At 40.3% G+C, this 25,754-nt stretch overlaps 1 protein-coding gene and 1 pseudogene across 1 annotated transcript; both read left to right on the top strand.

The window, feature by feature from the left end:
• Positions 1-25,754, top strand: part of LOC134328691 (NACHT, LRR and PYD domains-containing protein 3-like) — a 1,194,473-nt pseudogene that overhangs the window by 811,252 nt on the left and 357,467 nt on the right.
• LOC134329511 (T-cell surface antigen CD2-like) lies at positions 7,865-24,886 on the top strand. Its single transcript, XM_063010797.1, has 5 exons — positions 7,865-7,925; positions 8,129-8,398; positions 8,505-8,744; positions 20,381-20,530; positions 24,548-24,886. The coding sequence occupies exons 1-5, from the start codon at positions 7,865-7,867 to the stop codon at positions 24,811-24,813; spliced, it is 987 nt and encodes a 328-aa protein (XP_062866867.1). The 3' UTR covers positions 24,814-24,886.

Raw genomic sequence — 25,754 nt, 5'->3', positions numbered from 1 at the left:
CAGACAGACAGACAGACAAGTAGATAGATAGATAGATAGATAGATAGATAGATAGATAGATAGATAGATAGATAGATAGATAGATAGATAGATACAGTGTATCACAAAAGTGAGTACACCCCTCACATTTCTGCAAATATTTCATTATATCTTTTCATTTTATTATATCTATAACTTAGAGTAGTCAGTGTACAGCTTGTATAGCAGTGTAGATTTACTGTCTTCTGAAAATAACTCAACACACAGCCATTAATGTCTAAATAGCTGCAACATAAGTGAGTACACCCCACAGTGAACATGTCCAAATTGTGCCCAAAGTGTCAATATTTTGTGTGATCACCATTATTATCCAGCACTGCCTTAACCCTCCTGGGCATGGAATTCACCAGAGCTGCACAGGTTGCTACTGGAATCCTCCTCCACTCCTCCATGATGACATCACGGAGCTGGTGGATGTTAGACACCTTGAACTCCTCCACCTTCCACTTGAGGATGCGCCACAGGTGCTCAATTGGGTTTAGTCCATCACCTTTACCTTCAGCTTCCTCAGCAAGGCAGTTGTCATCTTGGAGGTTGTGTTTGGGGTTGTTATCCTGTTGGAAAACTGCCATGAGGCCCAGTTTTCGAAGGGAGGGGATCATGCTCTGTTTCAGAATGTCACAGTACATGTTGGAATTCATGTTTCCCTCAATGAACTGCAGCTCCCCAGTGCCAGCAACACTCATGCAGCCCAAGACCATGATGCTACCACCACCATGCTTGACTGTAGGCAAGATACAGTTGTCTTGGTACTTCTCACCAGGGCGCCGCCACACATGCTGGACACCATCTGAGCCTAACAAGTTTATCTTGGTCTCGTCAGACCGCAGGGCATTCCCGTAATCCATGTTCTTGGACTGCTTGTCTTCAGCAAACTGTTTGCGGGTTTTCTTGTGCGTCAGCTTCCTTCTGGGATGACGACCATGCAGACCGAGTTGATGCAGTGTGCGGCGTATGGTCTGAGCACTGACAGGCTGACCTCCCACGTCTTCAACCTCTGCAGCAATGCTGGCAGCACTCATGTGTCTATTTTTTAAAGCCGACCTCTGGATATGACACCGAACACGTGGACTCGACTTCTTCGGTCGACCCTGGCGAAGCCTGTTCCGAGTGGAACCTGTCCTGGAAAACCGCTGTATGACCTTGGCCACCATGCTGTAGCTCAGTTTCAGGGTGTTAGCAATCTTCTTATAGCCCAGGCCATCTTTGTGGAGAGCAACAATTCTATTTCTCACATCCTCAGAGGGTTCTTTGCCATGAGGTGCCATGTTGAATATCCAGTGGCCAGTATGAGAGAATTGTACCCAAAACACCAAATTTAACAGCCCTGCTCCCCATTTACACCTGGGACCTTGACACATGACACCAGGGAGGGACAACGACACATTTGGGCACAATTTGGACATGTTCACTGTGGGGTGTACTCACTTATGTTGCCAGCTATTTAGACATTAATGGCTGTGTGTTGAGTTATTTTCAGAAGACAGTAAATCTACACTGCTATACAAGCTGTACACTGACTACTCTAAGTTATATCCAAGTTTCATGTCTATAGTGTTGTCCCATGAAAAGATATAATGAAATATTTGCAGAAATGTGAGGGGTGTACTCAATTTTGTGATACACTGTAGATAGATGGATAGATGGATGGATGGATGGATGGATGGATGGATGGATGGATGGATGGATGGATGGATGGATGGATGGATAGATAGATAGATAGATAGATAGATAGATAGATAGATAGATCTACTGTTTGGAACACACATCTGTTTTCTGAAAGAAAATGGGTCAGAAGTTGTTCTGCCCTCTTCTTGTTTTCTTTCTTTTTCAATTGAATTAAACTGAAAGAGAAAGAAAACAAGAAAAGGGCAGGACAACTCCTGACCCATTTCTTTCAGAAAACAGATGTGTGCTGAAGTAATGTAAGCCAGCTGTTAATGTTTCAAGCTACATTAGTGTATACATCTGTATACACAGGGATTTCATTCACGAACTTCCAGTCTCCTCTTTTCCTGCCGCAGAACATACTAGACAAGTCGAGCTCAACAAAATAGGTAAGTAATACATCAGTCTGGACAGCGTTGTGTTACCACAGAGCAGTATTGCTTAAAGGAGGAATAGAATTTAAAAATGGTGGACACAAACAGGAGTCAAAATAGCTCTCTGTGTAATTGAAGGACAACGGACAGATTGTGACCAGACAAAGAGGGACCGAGGGGATAAGAGAGTGCTGGAGAGGAAAGAATAAGGGAGACATTCCGCCGAACGGGTGCCATATGTGTGTGTTGACCAAAATGCGTATGCCAGAAGTGTTTCTTTTAAATAAACGGTTGGTTACATGTTCACAAAAATGCAAGTCATTTCTCAACCAACAGGCTGAGGAGACAAAACCTGCTAGCGTACCAGCTAACATCTCCCTCCGTGCAGACATCCCAAGTGTCCCGGAAGTTTCGGGAGTGTCTCGCATATTCATAATATACACAGCGGCTCCCTGATGCCCGCAAGTCAGATAAAATCTCCCGGAATCTAGAACGAGCTGCCAAGAGCGACAAACACACACACACGCACACGCAGGAGACACAGACTTTATTCCCCGATCGCGTATTAAATCCGTTATCTGATATACAATCTAGTGCACTATGTACTGAACATAAATCCGTTATCTGATATACAATCTAGTGCACTATGTAGGGAACATAAATCCGTTATCTGATATACAATCTAGTGCACTATGTAGTGAACATAAATCCGTTATCTGATATACAATCTAGTGCACTATGTAGTGAACATAAATCCGTTATCTGATATACAATCTAGTGCACTATGTAGGGAACATAAATCCGTTATCTGATATACAATCTAGTGCACTATGTAGGGAACATAAATCCGTTATCTGATATACAATCTAGTGCACTGTGTAGGGAACATAAATCCGTTATCTGATATACAATCTAGTGCACTATGTAGGGAACATAAATCCGTTATCTGATATACAATCTAGTGCACTGTGTAGGGAACATAAATCCGTTATCTGATATACAATCTAGTGCACTATGTAGGGAACATAAATCCGTTATCTGATATACAATCTAGTGCACTATGTAGGGAACATAAATCCGTTATCTGATATACAATCTAGTGCACTGTGTAGGGAACATAAATCCGTTATCTGATATACAATCTAGTGCACTATGTAGGGAACATAAATCCGTTATCTGATATACAATCTAGTGCACTATGTAGGGAACCTAAATCCATTAACTAATACGCTACCTAAAGCATTATGTAAGAAACATAAGTCTATTATCTAGTACACTATCTAGTGCACTAAGTAAGTAACATAAATTATTTTCTAATATACAATCTAGTGCACTATGTAGGGAACATAAATCCGTGATCTGATATACAATCTAGTGCACTGTGTAGGGAACATAAATTCATATCTAAAATACTATCTAGTGCACCAAGTGGGGAACATAAATTCATGTCTAAAATACTATCTAGTGTACTATGTAGTAGGCAACCTAAATCTGAGATCTGATATACAATTTAGTGCACTATGTAGGGAACCTAAATCCATTAACTAATACGCTACCTAAAGCATTATGTAAGAAACATAAGTCTATTATCTAGTACACTATCTAGTGCACTAAGTAAGGAACAAAAATTCTTTATTTTACCTCCCTGAAATGAGTTTTTGCAACTTGGGATGTCTGTTAATTAATACTTGGACCCCCCAAAACAAGTAAAAACAAAAGTTTGTGGGGATAGTTGGTTAGCTGAAATTAAACTCTAACTAAAACTGCTAGTGTTAGCATTTATCAGTATGTAGTTGACACAATCCAAATCAGAAATTATATAGTATTATATTATGTTATATTATATTGTATTTTGACCTTCCCCCAAATATCAAAAGTATAACATAGTATATATAATTAAAAACAAAGTAACAGCAGAAAAATGGACATTTATATCATGTTTAAACGTCCGCTAGGGTTCAGAATTTCTGAAAGGCGGGATTAAGACAGACTTTAGGCTGCATGTTTCTCCAAGACTTGGCAACCCAGCTCAGCTGTTGAGTGAGGCGAGGGTCGATAAGATGGCGGCGTATGTTTACACTAAGCTGAGAAACCTGCTTAACACACTACAAATGGCACAGTTATCACAAAAAGTGGCGATTTTGGACGAGTTAATTCATTTAAACTTACTCCTAAAAGAAAAGTAAATCGTACTTTAATGGAGGAGAGAAATCTAAAACAAATTTATATATATATATATATATAGAACCTTCTGGAACTTTTGCGAATGCTGCGTTCAGAAATATGTCGAGCTGTAACTTTAGGTTATCGAGACTTTACTATGAACTTGTAGCACACGGTTCGCGTCTACACATTTACACACATGTATATATATTTATATTTTCAATTCCCCATGTATATAATAAAGGTATTGAGTATTATAAGGTTGGCTTGGCCCCACAAAATGACAGTCGGATGGAATCGGTACACCTAAGACAGTTGCAATCAATATAATTTTTATTGTTTATATAATATTTAAGTATTGTACAATTACGTTAGCTCTCCATTTAACAACTAAAACAATGTTTGCAAACTTCACTGTACAACTTGACCACAGGTCTGTTGTGGAAAAGTGGACGACTTAGTGGAATAGCTCAGCTTCCAGTTCGCGTATGACGTTGAAATAGCGACTAACATGAAGTATTTAATACATTACTGCTCAGAAAGTGGATTGTTACTGCGTTCGTAATGTTGCCGTTTGCAGTATATAGTGTTTTAGTCTGTTCTAATCTGCCGACACGCCTCCTTTCTTTGGCAGGTTCTTCCGGAGCATATTTGGACTTCCTCTCTTCATCTTCCATCTGTTTAGAAAAAACCTCGAGAAAACCTCTCTCATCTGTTAACACTGTTATGCTAACGCTATCTGGTTAACAATTATATGATTTGCTGCCTATCGAAGCCTACAGCGGTTGTATTAACTGCGACTGTCTATAGAGGAACTCTATAGAGTCAGGCTGACTCTGATAACTTCCGCTTGCATGGCCCAATCAAGTTCAGACCTTAAGTTTAGTGCTCATGTGTCAGGTAGGTAGGTCAGGTAGAAAACACGTTTTTGTTATTATTATTTGTATTATTTGAATCATAAACGACGGAAGCTAGTTTGTGTCAGTTTGGAATCTGACCACATTAAACTCGGCACATGTGGATCTGTGTGATATGGATATTTTGCATCATGTCCCAGTATAAAGGTAAAACTACACTAATGTCAAAAAGAGTTTGAATATATCGGTTAATATAATAATAACTGACGTGTTGGTTAATTTTAGCTAATGATGGTTGGTTATCGATTAAAAGAAACTGGCAATATTTGCATCCCTAGTAGTAACTAACCCTAGTATGCAACTTGGATTTAAATACATGTGAGCTACCTTCAAAAAATGAATATTTTAATGATATTATTTCTAATAAAGTCTGATAAATATGATATAAAATACCTTTGTTCAGACCTTGGTATTGGTAGCAGTGGTTTATTTATATATTTCATCTTATCGCCCGAATCTCTGATTGCTCGTCTCTCTGCGGTCACACTCTCAACTTCATCATCACCTGTGGGCGTTTGGTTGGCATGGTTTAACTGATGGCAATCTGAAAATTAAGCAAATGCCACGGCTAGTATTTACAGAGTGTATAGAAAAAACTATTTCCTGCTACAAAGTAAAGTGATAACGCTCATCCCTGCACAGTCAACATGACAAGATCACTCAAGTCAAGTCAAATTTATTTGTACACACCTTGTTACAGTGAACATTGTCTCAAAGCAATGGCACCCCAAACAATTCCTAGAAATAAAACATACCTGAAGAATTTTTCCAGTTATATTTGACTTTTTTCATTTTATCAGAGAGTGGCATGGTCATGCAATGGGTAGCACTGTCACCTAACAGCAAGAAAGACCTGGGTTCGATTCCCCAGGCGGGTGCCAGGGTCCTTTCTGTGTTTAGTTTGCCATGTGGGTTTTCTCCCTGGGCTCTGCAGCCAGGCACTCGGGAAGTGTCATTCGGCTCCAGTCGGTTACACTCGGCTCCACTCGGGACACGTCATTCGGCTCCAGTCGGTTACACTCGGCTCCACTCGGGACACGTCATTCGGCTCCAGTCGGTTACACTCGGCTAAGGTGTGGGAATGAAGATCAGCTTAGCGAAAGTGCTTGCTATGTTTTTTATTATTTTAGAATAAAATACCGATATAAACTCAAACATATTGAATATATGACGTGATTGTGGTAGTTTACAACCTCTTTATCCATATACTTATAAATGAATTCATGTCTTCGTACGTGAACCGTGTCCACATCGGCTCTGATCGGGTGCTGTCGGTTTCACTCGACTCCACTCGGGACGCGTCGTTCGGCTCCAGTCGGTTATACTCGGCTCCACTCGGGACCCGTCATTCGGCTCCACTCGGCTCAGGTGTGGCGAGGAAGAGCAGCTTAGCGAAAGTGCTTGCTATGTTGTTAATTATTTTAGAATGAAATACTAATATAAACTCAAACATATTAAAAATATGACGTGATTGTGGTAGTTTACAAGCTCGTTGTCCATATATTTATAAATTAATTCATGTCTTCTTATGTGAACCGTGTCCACATTGGCTCTGATCGGGTGCTGTCGGTTTCACTCGGGACGCATCATTCGGCTCCATTCGGTTCCACTCGGGACGCGTCGTTCGGCTCCAGTCGGTTACACTCGGCTCTGCTGTGGGAAGAAAGAGCAGCTTAGCGAAAGCTAAGTTTGCTAAGTGCTTGCTATGTTTTTTTTATTATAAAAAAAAAAAAATCAATATAAACTCAAACATATTGAAAATGTGAGGCAATTGTGGTAGTTTACAACCTCTTTTATCCACATATTTATAAATTAATTCATGTCTTCATGTAGAATCACTGTAACAAAACAAGTAAATAAATAAACATTTGCTAATTTTGTATACGAGGTCCTGTGATGGACTTGCGACCTGTCCGAGGTGTTTCCTACCTCCTACCTCGTCCGGTAAATCGTACCCACTGCGACCCTGAATAGGATGAACGATACCTTACGGTCTTAGCGCTTTTCCATCGGTGTGGAAGTACCGAAATCTACCTTTGTCTGTGGACAAAAGTATTGGGACACCCCAATTGGATCTTGGATGTGGGACCGACACACGCGCGAAGACGAGCTCCGGACGGACTGGCCGGCACAAAGCGTCGACCGCAACCTCTCGAATCAGAATGTTAAATGTCCTGACCCAAGTGGCCCAAGTGTCAAACCTCTGGGATGCTCTTGTTTTTTTAAATATATTTTTTATGCATATTCTCCCATTTTTCTCCGTCCAGCTGCCCGATTGCATCACGCTTCGTCTCCACCGATGCCGATCCCCGCTCGGATTGAGGAGAACGAAGCGAACCACCCCGCCCACTAACAGGTGCCCGTGATGAAGAGATAATCAGTGTTATTCACTTCACCTGTCAGTGCTCGTAATGTTACGCCTGGTCGGTGTATGTGCGTTTTTCTCATTTTTTTTTCCACCACGCGCCACGGTTCGTTTATCCGAAGCTTCGGTCTGTACGCCCCGGCGGTAAACTGGCCTTTCGAAGTGACGAGGCCGCGCGCCGCGAAACGGCCGCGCGCTGACCGCATTTTCCTCACTTTTACAGAACGTCGCTGCACCCCTGCAGCGCGCTTCTGCGCGCATCGACACACATCCTTCGACCGAACACAGGAAAGAGAAGCCGTTTCCTGCGTCTGTCTGCGAGGTGTTCGAGAAGAACAATGGCCCTCGGAGCCGTCGCGGTGTTATTCCTGTCTGCTCTGAATTTGTTCACGTTTGCAGGTGGGTGCCGAGTTCCTCCGTGTTGAATTATTGGTATTATTATTATTATTATTATTATTCAAATTGACTGAATACTGAATTTATATTGAATTTTTGGGCAAAAAGCCTAAATGATACATGAAAATGTGTCTGTTATAGTTTGTAATTGTATTAAGTGATTAAATAAGACTTGATTTTTTTATTTTTATGATGTTTATCCACAGACTCATGCAACATTACAAAATTAGTAGGAGCAGAAGTGACCCTTAAACTGGATTATTCAGGCTGGACCGAGTCTACTGACTTGAAGTGGAAAAAGGATAAAACTACAGTCATTTATCCTGGCACAAATAAAATAAATAATGTAGAGGTCAATAAAGGCTCCCTTGTGTTTAAAAACCTAACTCTGAAAGATGCTGCAACATACAGCTATGAGATTTATACTGTGGAAGGACAACAGGCCAAAAAAGGCGAATATAAACTTTGTGTTCTGGGTAAGAAATGTGGAATTCTTGATTCTTATTTGCCAGATTTAATACATTTAAATACGTTCAATTAGCACTGCATTTAAATCGTTTAAACCTTGGTATTTTTTAACAGAAAAGGTCCCCAAGCCGAATCTGAATTACACGTGTCAGAATACCACAGCTACCCTAAAATGCGACGTTCAGGGTAATCAAGATCTGGACTTCAGTTGGAATAAAAACGGCAAAAAGATAACTGAAATAAATAAAAAAACATCCAGCTTCTCAACCAAGGCTGAAAAAGGTGATGAAAGGTATACATGTACCGCCAGCAACGCGGCTCACAACAGCACCAGCGATACTGTCCAAGTATCATGTGAGTATTTTTTTATTTTATACACTTTTTAACAGTCGGCATGAACTGAAATCTGGCAACCCAGTGCTGGGTGAATGCTGGACAGGATTTTAACTCGACGTGTTGGGTTATGCGATTTGACCATTGTGCTGAATTGGTACAACAGAAATGTACGACCCCAAATCAGAAAGAGTTGGGACGGTAAAGCCGTTCCTTTTCACCACTTAAAGCTTTCAGCTTTCATTTTGTCTCGTCGTTCTCTGTTGGATACGGGTCAGGCCAGTCCGTGTGTGCGTCGCCTTGTTGAAAGACGCTGGACGTCCCTGGAAAAGACGACACGGAGACGTACCTGCTGCGTCACGGAAGTGCGAATGACCTTCGCCAAGGGCGCCGACACGCCCCCGTGCCGTGACACGCCCTGGCTTTTGGACTTGTCGCTGATGACGGTCCTTTTCGTCTCGCTCATTCATCCGACCACGATGCGCGTTTCCGGTGCGTGACGGTCCATCCTGGATGCCTCCGAGCCCGGAGAAGTCGACGCCGCTTCTGCTAGTGTTGAGTGGCGCTTCTTGATGCTCTTAGTATTTTGTAATTCGTTGTATTAGTGACTTGTCATGTGTAGATTAATGACTGTACTATGTAGTTTAGGACGGAGCGCCGTAAACAGGGTTGCCAGATCTTCAAGCCCTGTTTCGGTACCAGACCAGAAACTGTGGTGATATATAGGAGCAGCATTTTCTGAAAGGCTTCCAGAAAGGCTCTTGAATATATGAATTGGTTTTAGCACCAGTTAGCGATGGGCGTGGCTAAAACACCTGAACGCAAAGGTTAGTCGGCGTGTCCGCATACTTTGGCCGTTTGCTGTAATTGTGAGCTGAGACAGCAAATGGCCAAAAGTATGTGGACACACCGACTAACCATTGCGTTCAGGTGTTTTAGCCACGCCCACTCGCTAACTGGTGCATAAAACACATTAATATATTCAAGAGCCTTTCAGAAAATGCTTCTCCTATATATCACTCCAGTGTTTGGTCTAGTACCGAAACAGGGTTAATATTTGAAGATCTGGCAACCCTGTTTACGGCGCTTCATCCTAAACTACATAGTACGGTAATTAATCTACACATGACAAGTCACTAATACAATGAATTACAAAATACTAAAGTATGTGGACACGCCGACTAACCATTGCGTTCAGGTGTTTTAGCCACGCCCACTCGCTAACTGGGTTAATATTTGAAGATCTGGCAACCCTATTTACGGCGCTTCATCCTAAACTACATAGTACGGTAATTAATCTACACATGACAAGTCACTAATACAATGAATTACAAAATACTAAAGTATGTGGACACGCCGACTAACCATTGCGTTCAGGTGTTTTAGCCACGCCCATCGCTAACTGGGTTAATATTTGAAGATCTGGCAACCCTATTTACGGCGCTTCATCCTAAACTACATAGTACGGTAATTAATCTACACATGACAAGTCACTAATACACAGAATTACAAAATACTAAAGTATGTGGACACGCCGACTAACCATTGCGTTCAGGTGTTTTAGCCACGCCCATAGCTAACTGGGTTAATATTTGAAGATCTGGCAACCCTGTTTACGGCGCTTCATCCTAAACTACATAGTACGGTAATTAATCTACACATGACAAGTCACTAATACAATGAATGACAAAATACTAAAGTATGTGGACACGCCGACTAACCATTGCGTTCAGGTGTTTTAGCCATGCTCATCGCTAACTGGGTTAATATTTGAAGATCTGGCAACCCTATTTACGGCGCTTCATCCTAAACTACATTGTACGGTAATTAATCTACACATGACAAGTCACTAATACAATGAATTACAAAATACTAAAGTATGTGGACACGCCGACTAACCATTGCGTTCAGGTGTTTTAGCCACGCCCATAGCTAACTGGGTTAATATTTGAAGATCTGGCAACCCTGTTTACGGCGCTTCATCCTAAACTACATAGTACGGTAATTAATCTACACATGACAAGTCACTAATACAATGAATGACAAAATACTAAAGTATGTGGACACGCCGACTAACCATTGCGTTCAGGTGTTTTAGCCACGCTCATCGCTAACTGGGTTAATATTTGAAGATCTGGCAACCCTGTTTACGGCGCTTCATCCTAAACTACATAGTACAGTAATTAATCTACACATGACAAGTCACTAATACAATGAATTACAAAATACTAAAGTATGTGGACACGCCGACTAACCATTGCGTTCAGGTGTTTTAGCCACGCCCATCGCTAACTGGGTTAATATTTGAAGATCTGGCAACCCTGTTTACGGCGCTTCATCCTAAACTACATAGTACGGTAATTAATCTACACATGACAAGTCACTAATACAATGAATTACAAAATACTAAATTATGTGGACACACCGACTAACCATTGCGTTCAGGTGTTTTAGCCACGCCCATCGCTAACTGGGTTAATATTTGAAGATCTGGCAACCCTATTTACGGCGCTTCATCCTAAACTACATTGTACGGTAATTAATCTACACATGACAAGTCACTAATACAATGAATTACAAAATACTAAAGTATGTGGACACGCCGACTAACCATTGCGTTCAGGTGTTTTAGCCACGCCCATCGCTAACTGGGTTAATATTTGAAGATCTGGCAACCCTGTTTACGGCGCTTCATCCTAAACTACATAGTACAGTAATTAATCTACACATGACAAGTCACTAATACAATGAATTACAAAATACTAAATTATGTGGACACGCCGACTAACCATTGCGTTCAGGTGTTTTAGCCACGCCCATCGCTAACTGGGTTAATATTTGAAGATCTGGCAACCCTATTCACGCGCTTCATCTTAAACTACATAGTACGTAGTTCGTCTGAAGGATGGAAGATCACGAGCGTTCAGGTTAGGCTCGCATCCTCGGTCTTTACGCACCGAAATTCCTCCCGATTCCTCGAATGGTTTAATGATATTCTGCACTGCAGAGGGAGAACATGCAAATCCCTTACGATCTTTCTCTGAGGTTCATCGTTCTTAAACATTTCAATCATTTTCTCACACATTTGTCGTTTTTTTACCTCATTACTAGCCCTAAATTGCCCCCGTCCCAACTTCTTTTGGAACGTGTTGCAGACCTGAAATGCAGGAATGGACGTTTATTAATAAATGAAATGAAGTTGAGCAGATAAAAGATGAAATATCTCAGGTTCATCCTGTCTGACATCAAATGAAAGTCAAACTTGCATTTTCCATCCTGTCCCAACTTTTTTCTGATTTGGGGTTGTATATTATTTACATTTATTAAATGTATGTATGTATGTATTGAATGTAATTTAAAGGTTTACATGCGTTATTATTTGTACATGCTTGGATTAGAGACGCAGCTCTGAAAATAATACAACATGGGTTGTTTTTTTCTACCCAGACGCCGGGTTGGGGCAGTTAAGTTACCTTGCTGGGTATTTTCTCACTCGGATAACCCAACTGTGTGGTTATTTTCTCAACCCAGCACTTGTGTACCAGGTCCTGTCTAAATTCAGTGGCTAAATTCACTTAAGAATGTAAATGTAGATTTGTAACGGCCTGTGTTGCCAGATTGGGCGGATTCTATTTGAAACTGCACGGAATTGGCGGGTTTTAAGCAACGAATTACATTTACTCGCGGCTCCGTTGCCGGCAAGTCAGATAAAATCTAGAACGAGCGGCCAAGAGCGACACACAGGCGATACAGACTTTATTCCCTGATCGCGTATTAAATACGTTATCTGATATACAATCTAGTGCACTATGTAGGGAACATAAATCCGTTATCTGATACACAATCTAGTGCACTGTGTAGGGAGCATAAATCCGTTATCTGATATACAATCTAGTGCACTGTGTAGGGAACATAAATCCGTTATCTGATACACAATCTAGTGCACTATGTAGGGAACATAAATCCGTTATCTGATACACAATCTAGTGCACTATGTAGGGAACATAAATCCGTTATCTGATACACAATCTAGTGCACTGTGTAGGGAGCATAAATCCGTTATCTGATACACAATCTAGTGCACTGTGTAGGGAGCATAAATCCGTTATCTGATATACAATCTAGTGCACTATGTAGGGAACATAAATCCGTTATCTGATATACAATCTAGTGCACTGTGTAGGGAACATAAATCCGTTATCTGATATACAATCTAGTGCACTGTGTAGGGAACATAAATCCGTTATCTGATACACAATCTAGCGCACTGTGTAGGGAACATAAATCCGTTATCTGATACACAATCTAGTGCACTATGTAGGGAACATAAATCCGTTATCTGATATACAATCTAGCGCACTGTGTAGGGAACATAAATCCGTTATCTGATACACAATCTAGTGCACTATGTAGGGAACATAAATCCGTTATCTGATATACAATCTAGTGCACTGTGTAGGGAACATAAATCCGTTATCTGATACACAATCTAGTGCACTATGTAGGGAACATAAATCCGTTATCTGATACACAATCTAGTGCACTATGTAGGGAACATAAATCCGTTATCTGATACACAATCTAGTGCACTGTGTAGGGAGCATAAATCCGTTATCTGATACACAATCTAGTGCACTGTGTAGGGAGCATAAATCCGTTATCTGATATACAATCTAGTGCACTATGTAGGGAACATAAATCCGTTATCTGATATACAATCTAGTGCACTGTGTAGGGAACATAAATCCGTTATCTGATATACAATCTAGTGCACTGTGTAGGGAACATAAATCCGTTATCTGATACACAATCTAGCGCACTGTGTAGGGAACATAAATCCGTTATCTGATACACAATCTAGTGCACTATGTAGGGAACATAAATCCGTTATCTGATATACAATCTAGCGCACTGTGTAGGGAACATAAATCCGTTATCTGATACACAATCTAGTGCACTATGTAGGGAACATAAATCCGTTATCTGATATACAATCTAGTGCACTGTGTAGGGAACATAAATCCGTTATCTGATATACAATCTAGTGCACTATGTAGGGAACATAAATCCGTTATCTGATATACAATCTAGTGCACTGTGTAGGGAACATAAATCCGTTATCTGATATACAATCTAGTGCACTATGTAGGGAACATAAATCCGTTATCTGATATACAATCTAATGCACTATGTAGGGAACATAATTTTGTTATCTGATATACAATCTAGTGCACTATGTAGGGAACATAAATCCGTTATCTGATATACAATCTAGTGCACTGTGTAGGGAACATAAATCCGTTATCTGATATACAATCTAGTGCACTATGTAGGGAACATAAATCCGTTATCTGATATACAATCTAGTGCACTATGTAGGGAACATAAATTTGTTATCTGATATACAATCTAGTGCACTATGTAGGGAACATAAATCCGTTATCTGATATACAATCTAGCGCACTGTGTAGGGAACATAAATCCGTTATCTGATATACAATCTAGTGCACTATGTAGGGAACATAAATCCGTTATCTGATATACAATCTAGTGCACTATGTAGGGAACATAAATCCGTTATCTGATACACAATCTAGTGCACTATGTAGTGAACATAAATCCGTTATCTGATATACAATCTAGTGCACTGTGTAGGGAGCATAAATCCGTTATCTGATACACAATCTAGTGCACTGTGTAGGGAGCATAAATCCGTTATCTGATATACAATCTAGTGCACTGTGTAGGGAGCATAAATCCGTTATCTGATATACAATCTAGTGCACTATGTAGGGAACATAAATCCGTTATCTGATATACAATCTAGTGCACTGTGTAGGGAACATAAATCCGTTATCTGATATACAATCTAGTGCACTGTGTAGGGAACATAAATCCGTTATCTGATATACAATCTAGTGCACTGTGTAGGGAACATAAATCCGTTATCTGATACACAATCTAGCGCACTGTGTAGGGAACATAAATCCGTTATCTGATACACAATCTAGTGCACTATGTAGGGAACATAAATCCGTTATCTGATATACAATCTAGCGCACTGTGTAGGGAACATAAATCCGTTATCTGATACACAATCTAGTGCACTATGTAGGGAACATAAATCCGTTATCTGATATACAATCTAGTGCACTGTGTAGGGAACATAAATCCGTTATCTGATATACAATCTAGTGCACTATGTAGGGAACATAAATCCGTTATCTGATATACAATCTAGTGCACTGTGTAGGGAACATAAATCCGTTATCTGATATACAATCTAGTGCACTATGTAGGGAACATAAATCCGTTATCTGATATACAATCTAATGCACTATGTAGGGAACATAATTTTGTTATCTGATATACAATCTAGTGCACTATGTAGGGAACATAAATCCGTTATCTGATATACAATCTAGTGCACTGTGTAGGGAACATAAATCCGTTATCTGATATACAATCTAGTGCACTATGTAGGGAACATAAATCCGTTATCTGATATACAATCTAGTGCACTATGTAGGGAACATAAATCCGTTATCTGATATACAATCTAGTGCACTATGTAGGGAACATAAATTTGTTATCTGATATACAATCTAGTGCACTATGTAGGGAACATAAATCCGTTATCTGATATACAATCTAGCGCACTGTGTAGGGAACATAAATCCGTTATCTGATATACAATCTAGTGCACTATGTAGGGAACATAAATCCGTTATCTGATATACAATCTAGTGCACTATGTAGGGAACATAAATCCGTTATCTGATACACAATCTAGTGCACTATGTAGTGAACATAAATCCGTTATCTGATATACAATCTAGTGCACTGTGTAGGGAACATAAATCTGTTATCTGATACACAATCTAGTGCACTATGTAGGGAACATAAATCTGTTATCTGATACACAATCTAGTGCACTATGTAGTGAACATGAATCCGTTATCTGATATACAATCTAGTGCACTAAGTAAGGAACATAAATCCGTTATCTGATACACAATCTAGCGCACTATGTAGGGAACATAAATCCGTTATCTGATATACAATCTAGTGCACTATGTAAGGAACACAAATCATCATCTAGTTATACTTTCTAGTGCACTATGTAGGGAACCTAAATCCGTGAACTAAAACGCTACCTAAAGCATTATGTAAGAAACATACGTTTATTATCTAATACACTATCTAGTGCACTAAGTAGGGAACATAAATTCTTTTCTAATATACAATCTAGTGCACTATGTAGGGAACATAAATCTATTATCTTTCACACCATCTAGTGCACTATGTAGTACACATTCATGTGTTTGTGACGTAAACAGTTAGCTTAGTAGCTCAGTTAGCAGCTCCTAAAAGTTCTGTTATCACCCATAATCCTTTGGTGTGTGCGAGAGGGTTTTTAGCTCGTCGGGGTCGGGGTCCGGGTCCGGGGGTACCTCCCTGAAATGAGTTTTTGCAACTTGGGATGTCTGACTCGTACTTTTTAAAGTAGATTTTACAACCTGTAATTTTACTTTTACTTAAGTATGTTTTGTATTCATTATTGTAAAAAAAAATAAAAAAATAAATAAACTAGTGCTAAAGTAAAGGAGCTGTAATCTAGGTATAGAGGAGGGAGGGAAGGGTGATTTTAAAAGTTTAGTCTTATACATCTTGAAGGTTTTCTTGGGGTCATTTAGTGAAACCGTGACTTGTTATGAGTTATGAGATCTGCAGTATGATGTTGTTTGGTATTTGTTGGTGATAAAAAGAAGGCTGGTCTATAGAATCCACAATTAATTGCCAATTTCAGTGGTCATCGGGGCGGCACTAAGGGGGGGATGTATTCGAGATCCAGCGCTGGTTCCGGCGTGTGTTTTTACCGCTGCACCACCTGAGCGGCCCTTTTTACTACTTTTTTAACAGTGTGGAACCGACGTGGTGGCAACCCAGCGCAGACACATTGTTGGGTTATCCAATTTAACCATTGTTACCTTATTCTGGGTTCATTTTAGCATGGATGTAATGTTGATATGTAAATAATAATACTGATACGCTGCTTTAAAGGATAATACAAACGGGAAGGGCTTCCTCTGTTCCTACTGCTGCAAATACGCCACCATGTTGGTTCCAGACTGTTAAAAAAAGTAGCAAAAAGAGAAAATAATAATAAACAAACTATGGTTAGAAACATTGGAAATAAATAACAATAAACGTTGGTGATATTAAGGTTTAACATATAAAACCTTTTCGCAGACGCTCACGTTTCCCCGAGGTAAATTCTGAGGTAAATCTCCGCTGTAGCTAGCTATGCAAGGTAACGTTAAATAGCTTCTAAATTCGTCTTTCACAGCAGGGCCGGCGCTGCAGATTTTCTCACTGCCCCCTTCCCCCCTAATAGACCACTGAAGTCGTGCGTCATTCTGTAGTCCTCGTCATGCCCATATTTGGAGACCCGGGTCTAACTCAGATTTCCTATAGGTTGTTAAAGGGTCGTAATACTAATAACGCTACACGAAAGCTAACGCTACTGCGCATTAGTCAGACGTCACCGAACTACACCGATCGAATCAACGGAACGAGCAGGCCGCTTTTGTTGAGTACAACCAAAGGCGTAACACCCGACCGTCCTCGCTTTCTACTTTAATGTAGCTAGCTACTAAAAATATCAACCAAAACTTGTGAATATCGCGGCACAGTTACGCCGGTGAATCGCGCTGCTATGTGCGGTTATTTAAGAGGCTTATAAAAGAAAAAGAAGAAAGGAAACATTAAGAGGCTTCCAGTTTAGTGACGTCAATTCAGTGCGCAGTAGCATTAGCTTACATGTAGCAATATTCATATTTTGACTCTTTAACGACTTCGTAATTCAGAGGATCCAGTGATAATAGACAGAAGAATCTCCATAAAACAAAACCTAACAGCTTTGGAACATTTTTTATGACTACAGGATGCGAGAGAGGCAATTTGCGAAATCTCCGTTCATATTTCCCATTCAAAATTTCTCTTAGACCCGGGTTACCAAATATGGGCGTAACAACACGGCGTGGACTACAAAATGACGACACGACTTCAGTGGTCTATTGGCCACCGTATCTGCGGGGTGGGGGCCGGACTACGTGTGGGTGGGTGGGTCTTCATACGCTGTGTAAGGACCCTGATTGGCGGAAGAGACGCCCGTGCAGAATGCAGGGGCGAGAAGAGGCGTGTACAGCGACGTGCTCTCCTCGGATGCAATCTGGTATCTCTCAGCAGCGGAAGGCAAAATTGAGTCGCTAAATCGGGAGGAATATGTGGAGAAAATGCATTAAAAATTGTACAAACTTTGCAGTAAACAAGGTGCAAACAACAATCAAATATACTTCGTAAAGTTATTTAGTTAATTTGTAGTTAGAGCAGCTTCTTAAATGCGATGTTCATCCGCGATAACAAACTAAGGGAGCGTCTAAAAAGTGCATGAAGCAGAACGCTGATTAAAATGCATTAAACGTTGTAATAGTGACGTGTACAATTAGTTATGCCTGTATTACAGAATTGAGTCCTATGCGGTAAAAACTTATTAATGTAAATTTCGTGACGACGGTGAGACGTTAGAAAACAACATTCTTTTTATTTGAATAGCCCCTTAATTTAGGATAAATAGTTCTCAACACTTGCTTAATTTACAGCTTAGTTAGCTTTCGCTATATTGGTCACATACTATCCTATTAGAATTAAAATAACTTAACGAGCTTTTTATCTTATAGCAATTCATTTTTGCGCTGATATTTTATCTACCGCTAATGTTAGCAGCTTCAGTATCTCCTGAGGACTTAAATTCATGACTTGAAGAGTCAAACTGAACGTTTTAGGGAAATAAACCAAACATAGGGTTAGTAATATTTTAAACATGTATTTTTATGCGCATTTAAAGTGTTAAATTAAATTCTAAACATTTACCTCAGATATGCTGCTGCAGCAAATCTCCACACTGCAGTTTCTGAGCGTTATCAGGGTTGCCAGATTGCTAAATAAATCAGCCAACATGCATGGCAAACATACTCGCCCTGACATACTTATGAGAAACATGATACTAATCAACTCCTAATATCTTACACATCAGTAATTATACATTTTGTGAATTTTGAAATATTGTTATTTTATTTTATTTGCAATGTCAGGGTGATAACTTAAAACCTGCCAATTCCGCGCAGTTGCAAATAAATTCGCCCAATCTGGCAACACAGGCCGTTAAGATTGTACGTTTAAATTAAGGGAATGTAGCCACTGGTGACAGGACCTGGTACCCAAGTGCTGGGTTGAGAAAAAAACCACACAGTTGGGTTATTTGAGTGAGAAATTACACAGTAAGGTAAAACAACTGCCTCAACCCAGCGTTTAGGTAGAAAAAACAACCCAAATTAAACCAAACATAGAGTTAGTGGTATTTAAACCATGTATTTAATGCGCATGCGCAATGAAGGTATAAAAATGATCTGCAAACATTTACTTCAAATATGCTGCTGCCGTTTTTGTGCTGTTATCAGGGTTGCCAGATTGCAAAATTCCGCCAAAATGCATGGAAAACATACTCGCCCTAACACACTCAAGAAAAACATTATACCAATTAACACCTAATATATTACAGATCAGTAATTATACATTTAGTGACATTTAAGATATTGTTATTTTATTTGCAATGTCAGGGTGATACCTTAAAACCTGCCAATTTCCCCGCCAATCACAAATAAAACCCGCCCAATCTGGCAACACATGCAAATGTACATTTATATTCTTAAGGGAATGTAGCCACTGGTGACAGAACCTGGTACACAAGTCCTGGGTTGAGAAAATAACCTAACCGTTTGGTTATTTGAGTGAGAAATAACCCAGTAAGGTAAACCAACTGCCTCAACCCAGCGTTTAGGTAGAAAAAACAACCCAAATTAAATGTATTTTATGCGCAGTTAAGGTATTAAAGTAAACTCTAAACATTTACCTCAGATATGCTGCTGCAGCAAATCTCCAAACCGCAGTTTCTGTGCGGTTTCAGGGTTGCCAGATTGCTAAAAATCTGCCAAAATGCATGGAAAACATACTCGCCTTAAGATACTCATGAAAAACATTCGGGTTGTTCGAGTGCGAAATAACCCAGCAAGGTAACCCAACTGCCCCAACCCAGCATTTGGGTACGAAAAACAACCCAAATTAAACCAAACATAAAGTTAGTGATATTTAAAACATGTATTTTATTAGCATTTAAGGTATTACATCTCCAAACTGCAGTTTCTGACCGTTATCAGGGTTGCCAGATTGCTAGAAATCAGCCAAAATGCATGGAAAACATACTCGCCTTAAGATACTCATGAAAAACATGATACTAATGAACTCCTGATATGTTACAGATCAGTAATTATACATTTAGTGACATTTGAAATATTGTTATTTTATTTGCAATGTCAGGGTGTTACAGTGACACAATCTGGCCTGGTACCCAAGTCCTGGGTTGAGAAAATAACAAATCAGTTGGGTTATTTGAGTGAGAAATAGCCCAGCATGGTAAACCAACCGCCTCAACCCAGCGTTTTTAGAGTGTAGTTTTTAATGTAGTCTCTGTGGTGTCATAAAAACAAAGCCTGTGGTTTTTGTAAACCGTTTCACATTCGAATCGCTCTGCACAGGTCCCGCAGACGAGAGTTTGCTTTTCGGATTCAACAAATGGATCATGATCGGCATCCTGGCTGGGGGAGGATTTCTTGTACTGTTGTTGATCATCGTTCTCATATCTTGTTCCGTCACAAGTTGTCATCGAAAGGAAAAACGCCAACGAGGTGAGTTCATACGATCATTTCTACAAGATATAATAATACAAGCCGAACCTTGAAACTCAACGTCAAACGTTTAAAAGTTTAAAGTTTCCTATATGGATGTTTGGGAAACCTGTTAATGCGTCCATGGTCCTGTGGAAGTGCATATATTTTAGGCTAATGTAAAATAATAGGATTGTTTTCGACACTTATACACTAAAAATAACACAAATCTGATAGAAAAACACTGAAATACAATCTACAACAGTGATGCGATGCGATTCACGATCCTGGGTTCATCATACGATGTTTTCCCGATTTTTTTAAAGAAAATAATTTGAAGACAAATAATTTGAAGAAAACACTGTATTTGTACTTTTTTTTTTTATTTAAATAATGAATGTCATTATGAATGTACAAATCCCACATTATATAAATAAATAAATAAATAAATAAAACAAATAAAGAAAGAATCCTCACATAAATATATTTGGCTGGAAAATTCTGAACCTGGCAACCCTGTAGTGACGTCAACCAGGCGAGGTGAATAGCGCCTGTGCTTTCTTTCGATTTGAATCGTGACACATGTGAATCGATTTTTAACTGTCTTGCGGTGCATCGTTACACAAGTTTAAAAGTGAAACAGTGAGGAAAATCCAGATATTTATAATTCGACACTTATACACTAAAAATAACACAAATATGATAGAAAAACTCTGAAATACAATTGAAAACAGCGATGCGATGCGATTCACAATTCTGGGTTCATAAAACTATTTTTTCCCGATTTTTTAAAAGAAAATTAAATTAAAGACGAATTCCTTTTATTATTTTTCTTTAAAAAAAAAACACTTTATTTGTGCTTATTTTTTATTTATTTAAATAATGAATGTCATTTTATTTCTGATGTAGGTACAAACTATGCAAAACAAAGCTGCACATTTCCCTTTTTGTGTAAAAAAACTGAAATTAAATTTTCTAATAAATCCCACATTAAATAAATAAATAAATGAATATAACAAAAAGTATTTTCACATGAATACATATGGCTGGAAAATTCCAAACCTGGCAACCCTGTAGTGATGCCAACCAGGCGAGGTTAATAGTGCCAGTGCCCTCTGATTCATTATAATGATAATTGATAAATTATAATAAAATTCATCCCTAATAATAATTCGTGTTTTAAACCCACCTCCTTGTTTCTACACTCACTGTCCATTTTATCAGCTCCACTTACCATATAGAAGCACTTTGTAGTTCTACAATTACTGACTGTAGTCCATCTATTTCTCTGCATGCTTTGTTACCCCCCTTTCATGCTGTTCTTCAATGGTCAGGACCCCCTTAGGACCACCACAGAGCAGGTATTATTTAGGTGGTGGATCATTCTTGGCACTGCAGTGACATTGACATGGTGGTGGTGTGTTAGTGTGTGTAGTGCTGGAGTGTCCACTCACTGTCCACTCCTACCTAGTCGGTCCACCTTGTAGATGTAACATCAGAGACGATCGCTCATCTATTGCTGCTGTTTGAGTCGGTCATCTTCTAGACCTTCATCAGTGGACACAGGACGCTCTCCATGGGGCGCTGTCGGCTTGGTTGGTGGACTATTCTCAGTCCAGCAGGGACAGTGAAGTGTTTAAACACTCCACTTATACCAGCACCATGTCAGTGTCAGTGAAGCGCTGAGAATGATCCAGCACCTAAATAATACCTGCTCTGTGGTGGTCCTGTGGGGGTCCTGAGCATTGAAGAACAGGGTGAAAGCAGGTTAACAAAGCATGCAGAGAAACAGATGGATTACAGTCAGTAATTGTAGAACTACAAAGTGCTTCTTTATGGTAAGTGGATCTGATAAAATGAACAGGGAGGGAGACGATATACAGTGTATCACAAAAGTGAGTACACCCCTCACATTTCTGCAAATATTTCATTATATCTTTTCATGGGACAACACTATAGACATGAAACTTGGATATAACTTAGAGTAGTCAGTGTACAGCTTGTATAGCAGTGTAGATTTACTGTCTTCTGAAAATAACTCAACACACAGCCATTAATGTCTAAATAGCTGGCAACATAAGTGAGTACACCCCACAGTGAACATGTCCAAATTGTGCCCAAATGTGTCATTGTCCCTCCCTGGTGTCATGTGTCAAGGTCCCAGGTGTAAATGGGGAGCAGGGCTGTTAAATTTGGTGTTTTGGGTACAATTTTCTCATACCGGCCACTGGATATTCAACATGGCACCTCATGGCAAAGAACTCTCTGAGGATGTGAGAAATAGAATTGTTGCTCTCCACAAAGATGGCCTGGGCTATAAGAAGATTGCTAACACCCTGAAACTGAGCTACAGCATGGTGGCCAAGGTCATACAGCGGTTTTCCAGGACAGGTTCCACTCGGAACAGGCTTCGCTAGGGTCGACCAAAGAAGTTGAGTCCACGTGTTCGGCGTCATATCCAGAGGTTGGCTTTAAAAAATAGACACATGAGTGCTGCCAGCATTGCTGCAGAGGTTGAAGACGTGGAAGGTCAGCCTGTCAGTGCTCAGACCATACACCGCACACTGCATCAACTCGGTCTGCATGGTCGTCATCCCAGAAGGAAGCTGACGCACAAGAAAGCCCGCAAACAGTTTGCTGAAGACAAGCAGTCCAAGAACATGGATTACTGGAATGCCCTGTGGTCTGACGAGACCAAGATAAACTTGTTTGGCTCAGATGGTGTCCAGCATGTGTGGCGGCGCCCTGGTGAGAAGTACCAAGACAACTGTATCTTGCCTACAGTCAAGCATGGTGGTGGTAGCATCATGGTCTTGGGCTGCATGAGTGTTGCTGGCACTGGGGAGCTGCAGTTCATTGAGGGAAACATGAATTCCAACATGTACTGTGACATTCTGAAACAGAGCATGATCCCCTCCCTTCGAAAACTGGGCCTCATGGCAGTTTTCCAACAGGATAACGACCCCAAACACAACCTCCAAGATGACAACTGCCTTGCTGAGGAAGCTGAAGGTAAAGGTGATGGACTAAACCCAATTGAGCACCTGTGGCGCATCCTCAAGTGGAAGGTGGAGGAGTTCAAGGTGTCTAACATCCACCAGCTCTGTGATGTCATCATGGAGGAGTGGAAGAGGATTCCAGTAGCAACCTGTGCAGCTCTGGTGAATTCCATGCCCAGGAGGGTTAAGGCAGTGCTGGATAATAATGGTGGTCACACAAAATATTGACACTTTGGGCACAATTTGGACATGTTCACTGTGGGGTGTACTCACTTATGTTGCCAGCCATTTAGACATTAATGGCTGTGTGTTGAGTTATTTTCAGAAGACAGTAAATCTACACTGCTATACAAGCTGTACACTGACTACTCTAAGTTATATCCAAGTTTCATGTCTATAGTGTTGTCCCATGAAAAGATATAATGAAATATTTGCAGAAATGTGAGGGGTGTACTCACTTTTGTGATACACTGTATCTACGTATCTTCATAGAGATCTAGCGGCTGTGAGGAAACATCCTGTTGTCGCTCGCAACCTGTGGAAAACGGGGCAACACACCAAGCTCCTTTTTTTTTGGCAGGATTTCCTTTTTAGCCCCCTGAACAGGTGTTAAAAAAGACCTATTTTACAACACAGGCGTTGTAACTGAAGTCTGTTCTGTCGTTGGTATTTTTGAACCTGAGATATTTGCGACAAAGTTGGGACGGTAAAGCGTTTACCACTTTGTAATGACACGCCCCATACCATGGCAGTCTTCGGTCCAGAGCACGAGGCCATACACGCTGATACTGTGTGATGGTCCATCCTAGATGCCTCCGAGCCCGGAGAAGTCGACGCCGCTTCCGGAAATGGTTAACACAAGGCTGTAACTCTGTATTGTAGAGGTCTGATAAACAAATCCCACACCCATGTGGTCATATCAGCTATATCGTCTGAGGGATCCCACAAGTTCGTTGAACGGTTTAATAATATTCTGCACTGTAGAGGGAGAAATATGCAAATCCATTCATATCTCTTACTCTATCATTCTCTATTACAGAACTAGATGAGCTCAGGCTGCTCAATCTACAGAGCTCGTCCACTTCCGATCACAAAATCAAGCAAAGCGCAAGGGGACAACCGGCACCTCCCGTCCCCCAGGACGAGGTCCCGGGCCACCAGAAGGATCAAGGCTGCGTCAAACCCCAGGCGAGATCCAGGCCGCCGCCCCCTCCGGTAGATGACGAGGAAGACCCTCCGCCGTTACCCCAACCCAGGAGGAAGCCCTATGGGAACAATGATAACGGTGCCGTTCCGTACATCTGAGTCACACGAATTCGGCTATACAATAAGTGGAACCTCGATTTAACGGATTGAGTACCAATACCAGTAGTTCACATTGCACAGTTGTCTGTTTACTCTGTTTAATAGGCTTTACCTTTTCAGGAGGCTCGCTTAGTTCTCGCCTTTCTTTGTTTTATGCTTAAACTGTGCAATTTCTAGTGCTTAGTTATGCACCAGCACTGCTCCAGTAGAGATACTCTGGGTCCACACTATACAAACATCTCCTCCAAAATTCGGGACATCCGTTTAGTCCGTTAAATCGAGGTTCCTCTGTATTTATAAAGAAAGTGGACAAAATAATAGACATATTAAGAATCGTTTCAAGAAGCTTGACCTCCCTTAGCCTTGAAACTGCTTTTTCAGTTCCATATAAGACAACGTTGAGGATCTAATGAGAGCGTTAGTAAGTGCAAGTCAGCGTAAGTGCTTAGTAAACAGACATCCCAAGTTGCAAAACCTCATTTCAGGGAGGTACCCCCGGACACGGACCTCGCCCCCCCCCAAAAAAAAAAAACTCTCGCACACACCAAAGGATTATGGGTGATAACAGAACTTTTAGGAGCTGCTAACTGAGCTACTAAGCTAACTGTTCGCGTCACAAACACATTAATGTGTACTACATAGTGCACTAGATAGTGTGAAAGATAATAGATTTATGTTCCCTACATAGTGCACTAGATAGTATTTTAAATATGAATTTATTTTCCTTACATAGTGCACTAGATAGTATTTTAAATATGAATTCATGTTCCCTACATAGTGCATTAGATAGTATTTTAGATATGAATTTATGTTCCCTACATAGTGCACTAGATAGTATTTTAAATATGAATTAATGTTCCCTACATAGTGCACTAGATAGTATTTTAGATATGAATTTATGTTCCCTACATAGTGCACTAGATAGTATTTTAGATATGAAT

Source organism: Trichomycterus rosablanca, chromosome 15 (assembly GCF_030014385.1).
Source record: "Trichomycterus rosablanca isolate fTriRos1 chromosome 15, fTriRos1.hap1, whole genome shotgun sequence".
NCBI lineage: Eukaryota > Metazoa > Chordata > Actinopteri > Siluriformes > Trichomycteridae > Trichomycterus > Trichomycterus rosablanca.
Note: the sequence above shows the minus strand (reverse complement) of the source record. Positions and strands in the feature narration are given on the sequence as shown.

What these genes read in the sequence shown, in the direction of transcription:
- LOC134329511 (XM_063010797.1), top strand. Translation starts at nt 7,865, where the DNA reads ATGGCCCTCGGAGCCGTCGCGGTGTTATTCCTGTCTGCTCTGAATTTG. An exon ending in ATATAAACTTTGTGTTCTGG is followed by an intron (nt 8,399 to 8,504) that starts GTAAGAAATGTG and finishes ATTTTTTAACAG; the next exon opens with AAAAGGTCCCCAAGCCGAAT. An exon ending in AAAGGAAAAACGCCAACGAG is followed by an intron (nt 20,531 to 24,547) that starts GTGAGTTCATAC and finishes TCTCTATTACAG; the next exon opens with AACTAGATGAGCTCAGGCTG.